Source organism: Chenopodium quinoa, unplaced genomic scaffold, assembly GCF_001683475.1.
Source record: "Chenopodium quinoa cultivar QQ74 unplaced genomic scaffold, ASM168347v1, whole genome shotgun sequence".
Classification (NCBI taxonomy): domain Eukaryota; kingdom Viridiplantae; phylum Streptophyta; class Magnoliopsida; order Caryophyllales; family Amaranthaceae; genus Chenopodium; species Chenopodium quinoa.
In genome coordinates, this window is record NW_018743199.1 from 4,716,368 (window position 1) to 4,722,773 (window position 6,406).

The 6,406-nt window shown below is 32.9% G+C and overlaps 1 protein-coding gene across 1 annotated transcript; it reads left to right on the forward strand.

The window, feature by feature from the left end:
- Window positions 1-1,187: 1,187 nt before the first annotated feature.
- LOC110733644 (probable receptor-like protein kinase At1g80640) lies at window positions 1,188-5,583 on the forward strand. The gene is made up of 10 exons (XM_021913722.1): window positions 1,188-1,559; window positions 1,963-2,136; window positions 2,271-2,524; window positions 2,639-2,771; window positions 3,131-3,194; window positions 3,285-3,381; window positions 3,522-3,624; window positions 4,404-4,522; window positions 4,600-4,689; window positions 5,057-5,583. Exons 1-10 carry the CDS (start codon window positions 1,412-1,414, stop codon window positions 5,231-5,233), a joined length of 1,359 nt encoding a protein of 452 aa, XP_021769414.1. The 5' UTR covers window positions 1,188-1,411; the 3' UTR covers window positions 5,234-5,583.
- The last annotated feature ends 823 nt before the right edge of the window (window positions 5,584-6,406 follow it).

Sequence of the window (6,406 nt, forward strand, 5' to 3'; positions counted from 1 at the left end):
TAGTTATTGAATACTAGTTATTAACATATAAAAACATTGTCAAATGCTTATTTGACTTGGTCAAACCACTATAACTTACTCAAAAGCCAGTACCAAACAAGCCTTACAGCGCATATGTAATGCAAAATAAAATGGAGTAGACGATTTTGTGATTATACTATGTAACCTTAAATTTTACTTGCGGGAAGAAATAATTATTTAAAAAATAAACTTGGATTAAAAATTAGAATATTTATTACCATTAGGGGTGTTCAAAATTTGGTTTGTACAGAAAAAATGAACTGGACGAGACCAAATTATCGGTCCGGCGGTCTTGGAATCTTGGAATTTAATTTTCCAATATGGTCCAAAATCCTATAAAACCGATCTTGAATCGGACCGATTTTTTTTGCTTAAAATTATGCATAAAACCTTAAATAATAATTAAGATTATCTTAACAAGCTTTGAAAACTGTAGTTGTATGAGTTTTTTGTACAGTACTAAAAATAAGACATTAAAATGTAGTTTATGCGTTACTTTTTTCGAGTATTTCATATGGAGTAAAATATAATTATAAATTTAGAATTTTTTTTTTAAAATTCTTAAATCGGTCCAAAGTAGTCCGGTTTGAGTATTGGATCGATTCTTTCGGTTCGGTGCGGGTCCAATCTCAGCTTAATCAGTTCGGCCTTTAGTTAATGAAATTTAATTTTCGGTCATCAGTCCGGTCCAGTTTCGGACCGATGAACAATCCTAGTTTTATTTATTTCAATCTTTGTTAGTATTGCACAAATCATTTTAAACATTGAAATTGAAACTTTGTTGTTATTATCAGCCCCAAATCACTTTGGATCTTGGAATTAATTCCATTTAAAACTTTGTTGTTGTTATCAGCCCCAAATGACTTTGGATCTTGGAATTAATTCCATTTAAAACTTTGTTGTTGTTTACTTAATTATTTTGGATTTTGGAATTAAACTTTGTTGTTGTTGTTTTAGTAGGAGCAGTAATCAATGTTGAAGGAGTAGAGGAAATGACAATGCTAAAATTAAAATAACTTTATATGAGAAAAAGCAAATCAAAAAGCTCACTATTGACAGAGACAGACTATGTAAAATATCCATGACTTGCATACTTTGGAAAAAAAATAAATAAAAAAATAAATAACTGCTACCACTTTTATTTTTAAAAATTATTTTTGATATTTTATTTTTTCAAGGCTATGGTTTTATAGGAATGAGAGAGAGACAGAAGAGAGTGAGAGTGAAAGCAAGAAAAATGTGAAGTGAAGATTTATAACAAGCTCCATTAAACCAAAAAACAGGGCAATTTCTAACTACTTCTTGTTTATGTCTTCTTCTTTCTTTTAATTATTTTGTGAGAAACAACATTTGCAATTTTTTTGGAATTTATTGAAAAAGTGGACAAAAAATGAGCAAAATTGTTATTATTTTTTTGTTTGCTTTTCTCCAACATCAAAATTCATACATTGAAGCAAGAACAATTTCCCCTGTTTCATCTCCCCTGTTTTCACCTCTAAGTTCTCCAATTTCACCTTCATTGGCGGAATTTTCTCCAGGTAATGTACTTAAAGTAATCTACTTTTCACCATCATTAGTACTGATTTGAGCTTAATTACAATTTAATTGTCTTCAATTTTGAGGGGGCCACTTCAAAAATTCAAAAAAAAATTAAAAATAAAATCCCTAGAACAGTTATGACCCATAACATTACATTTAATTTTTGCACTATATTATTATTGCAAGATTTTATCTTCATATTAATGTAGGTTATAATTAACATTATCTTTCTTGCTCCCATGTAGCTATCATAAATCATCTGTTTTTATTTATTAAATTGTGAAGTGGGAGTTTTGCTAATTTAGCAATTTTGATCCCAAATTTTGCAATTCATGTTGGATATATATTCTGTAATTGCAATTTAATTAATTTGGATGTTAATTTATTTGATTTGATGAACAGGAATTGAAGTGGGTGGTGGAAATACAAAAATGAATTCAAATACTAGACTGAAAGTAGCCCTAATTGTTGCTTGTGCTTCAGTTGGTGTTGTTATGTTATCTTTGTTTTGTTTGTGGATATTTTATAAGAGGAATTATGGCAATAAACCCAGAAAGAAGCATGATAGAAAATCAGGTAAATTTGATTTTTTTGGACTACAAATTTACCTTTTATAATAAGATCTTGATATTTTCTATGAATATGGACTGACAGTTATTCTAGTGTATGTTGTTTACATTGGTGGGATTCAATTCATTCAAATAATGAAGATTTCGTCAATCGATTTTCGTTCAATCAATCAAAGGGTAGCTTGAATTCATTGAAAATGAGTAGCAAATTAGGAGGGTGTGTCTCTAATATGGAGTATAAGATGCTAGAGGCTGCCACCGGAAATTTCGACGAAAATAATGTATTGGGTGTGGGTGGTTTTGGATGTGTGTATAAAGCTAAGCTTGATGGTGATTGTTATGTTGCTGTGAAGAAAATCAATGTGGGTGTACAAGAAGCCGAAAGAGAATTTGAGGTACTACCAATTTGTTGTTTCTAAGCTTGCATTTTTTGTTTAAGATGATGAATTTGCAATTGTTCTAATTGTATATTCCTATGTTGGGTTTTAATTACACAATTGTAATTGCAGAATGAGATTGCGTTGTTAAGTAAAATTCGGCATCAGAATATCATAACTCTTTTGGGCTGTTGCATACATGGTGACACAAGATTTCTTGTGTATGAACTTATGGAAAATGGATGCCTAGAAACTCAGTTGCACGGTAATATTTCAGAACTCAGAACACTCATATAGTCATATGTTATGTTACTCAGACTTGGGTACTTATGTCTAACAAGGGTATGTGTACTGTCAGTCTGTAAATCTAGTATCAGACTTGGTTGCTTTAAGAAAAAATTCCATGTTTTTGGTCCAGAATGAAGTGGGAAGTGTCCATACCCTTGTTAGATTGTCAAGGATCCAAGCATCCTCTTGAGGTGAAATGCAGAGTCCGAGTGGCATAACTCATATCAGTCGTATGACTATATGAGATTGTAGTGTCAACTGTCAAAACTCTAAACTAAAAGTATTATAGGATGATAGGATGGAGAACCTAATATTTGTATTCGATCAATGCTCTAGGTGTTTCTCGAGGATCTTCTTTAACTTGGCATATCCGAATGAAGATTGCTCTTGATATTGCAAGGTGACATTTTAAAACAATATAGATACATTCACTTGTGTTAAACTTTGGTTTTTTAATCGCATGACGACAAATTTGTATGTCTTGATCCAGAGGGCTAGAATATCTACATGAGCACTGTAACCCTCCAGTCATTCATAGAGATCTGAAATCATCTAATATCCTTCTGGATGCCGAGCTTAATGCCAAGGTTAATACCTTATATTTGTTTATTGATTATTATATAATCAATTGAGTATTAAATTATCGTTAGTTTGAACTTCTAAGCATTTTAATGATTCACTGATGTTGCTTTATCCGACCTCACCCCATTTACTCGATCTTTGGTAGCTTTCGGATTTTGGTTTTGCTATTACCAATGGACCTCATATCAAGAACAATATCAAGCTCTCAGGCACCATAGGGTATGTGGCACCCGAGTACCTTTTAGATGGTAAGTCAACTAAGCCTGCTCAGCATGCATAGTAAACTGTAAATTCTCCAATCTGTCTGCTTAGCTTTTGTCTCACAGTATATTTCTTTCATCGAGAATTAGAGATGCATTTTAATGGCTTTGTCGGGTTGTTAAGTTGCTTTGTTTAATAAACTCTTAGAATAATATGATCTAAGTAGGTGTATATGAACAGTACTTTTGTGATTTATATTTAATTTCAATTGCATATGGGTGCACATGTTATGCTGCTGAATAGCAGGTGGGTCAATAATGCTATGTAATCTGTTCTTACAAAATACATTTACATGGTTTATTAGCTGATCTCTTTGCGGCCATATTCTTGCTGGACTGAGATTACCTCGGTCCACTATATTAATTGTCAGCAACACAAACTTTAGAAACCAGAATATTCTAGACCTCTATGTTGAATTCTCTGGCTTGAATACTAAAGTTATGAAGGAATCGTACTTTACGAATTCAAATGATTTTTGTGGCCTAGATTGCACTTGGTTTAAAAGAATCACTTAGTGTGTAAGCATTATAGGAATCAGTTTGCCATGTTTCGGTTTTGTTCCTTTCTCCAAGTTTATTTTACCACTAAAGTTGTTTAGTATAGGATAAGTTATAATAAGTCATAAGGTGAATTTTGGTGAAAAGAACAATGCTGTTAAAGACGATAATTTGTTTACTCTAATTATCTGACAATTTGACTGACAACTGAGGCTATAGCAGTTTGTTTTTGAATATATGATTAATCTAGGGGTTTTGTATGTTTCCAGGTAAATTGACTGATAAAAGTGATGTTTATGCATTTGGAGTGGTGCTTTTAGAGCTTCTCCTTGGGAGAAAGCCTGTAGAAAAACTTTCACCGTCTCAATGCCAATCCATTGTGACATGGGTATGTATAATGTGCTCTAAGGCGTGCTAATATATTGAGTGATAAGGTTTTTAAGTCTGAAGTTCAATCTATTGCAGGCAATGCCTCAATTGACAGACAGATCAAAGCTTCCAAACATCGTGGATCCCGTTATCAGAGACACCATGGATCCTAAGCATTTGTACCAAGTAAATTTCCATACTTCCCTTTTACTTCATTATTTATTGTAGGCCCCAACAATCTGAATTTGATTCTTTAAAATTTTCATTAAGAAAAGTACTCTGTACTTGTTAAGTGAAGGTCATAGTCAAAATTAAGGATAGAAAGTGAACCAAATAGTCTTTGTAATATTTGGTTTATCATAGTCTCTATTATTTGATTTCAGTGAAGAAGCTTTGAAAGATACGTACAACAATAATCTACCATTAGTATTTTAGGGGAAACAGAAAATGTAATGCTTGACTAGTTGACAAATAATCCGCAGGACAATTAATCTGTCCCTATAGATCCATGCTTAAACTTGCTAAGAAAACAGTTTCTCCTGCAATTTTGTAGGTAGCTGCTGTGGCTGTCTTATGCGTGCAGCCAGAACCAAGTTACCGTCCATTGATTATTGATGTTATGCATTCACTTGTTCCGCTCGTTCCAGTTGAGCTTGGAGGTACTCTAAGAATTAACCAACGCGCTAATACAAGGGCCTCAGAAACATGTATGGAGCAACAGACAGCTTAGGAGGTTAAAGAACTTCTATATTCGCCTCACAATTTTGAACTGCGCTACTGTTAGAGTCCGACCTCTCCTGCTTATCTTCCTATATCATCAAGTTTTTCTCCTCCTCTTCGCTTCCTTTGAGTTACCCGCCATATCTCTTTATTTAAGTCATTGTTAAACTCAGAATGTGTCTTGGTTTAGCAACCAAGTTTGTAAATTGACACACATAAAGATGAATCTGTTGCATTTGTGAATAGAAAATGCAGTATATTATACATGTTCTGCTCATGTAATTACTTTCAGAGTTGGCCTACATCTTGAAATTCATACAAACTAACCCAACACAATAAAGGCGGATCCAAACCTTAAATGTATCTCAATACCGATAACTTGATTTTCCTGATGTGATACCGATTAGTCCCCCTATATGAAAGATGACTCGGGTAGTATTAACTGAATTTTCATAATAAATACGGAGTAATTGACAATAAACCCAAATGCGACTTGAATTAAACCTAAATCACACGACCTGTTTGTAAATTCGATATGCTTGGATAGTGAAAGAGAGCTAAGTGGTATTGAGGGCCGATGATGTCGGCTCACAAATTAAATGAAGATAAAAAAAAGATTCAAGGATCATGATGCATTAAAGTTAATTACAATGGACGTTAATCACATTGGTACTTGAAAAAGACTTGATTAGATTAAAGAAAAGAAAAGGCCATAGTGTCGGGTACCTAATACGAGTAATTATTAAAGATCAACTCAATCAACAATTTTGACTAATAATAATGCTAAGCCAACTACTATTATAGCTTATGGCTGTAAAGCCATACCTGTTTCATACTGAAATTTCTCAAGCTTAGAACCATGTGAGAATTGTGTACAAGTTATCAATTTTCTATTTTATATTGGTAAAGTTTTCCGACTTAATTTTCCTTCATCAGATAGTCCACAAAAAATAAAATAAAATTGATTCATCATTTTATGAAATTTTCATGTTTTTGTGTTTTATTTATCTAATATGACCTTATTTCACTGATTAATCCTTCGTTTATAACTCATTTTAGTTGTAAATTAAACTCGGGAGACTATAATGACTTCTTGAAAGACTGGCAAAGAAAGCTGGCAAGTGGCAACAATTAAGACTATAATGACCATTGTGCACACCGATGGGTGGTGATGGCGCGGTGG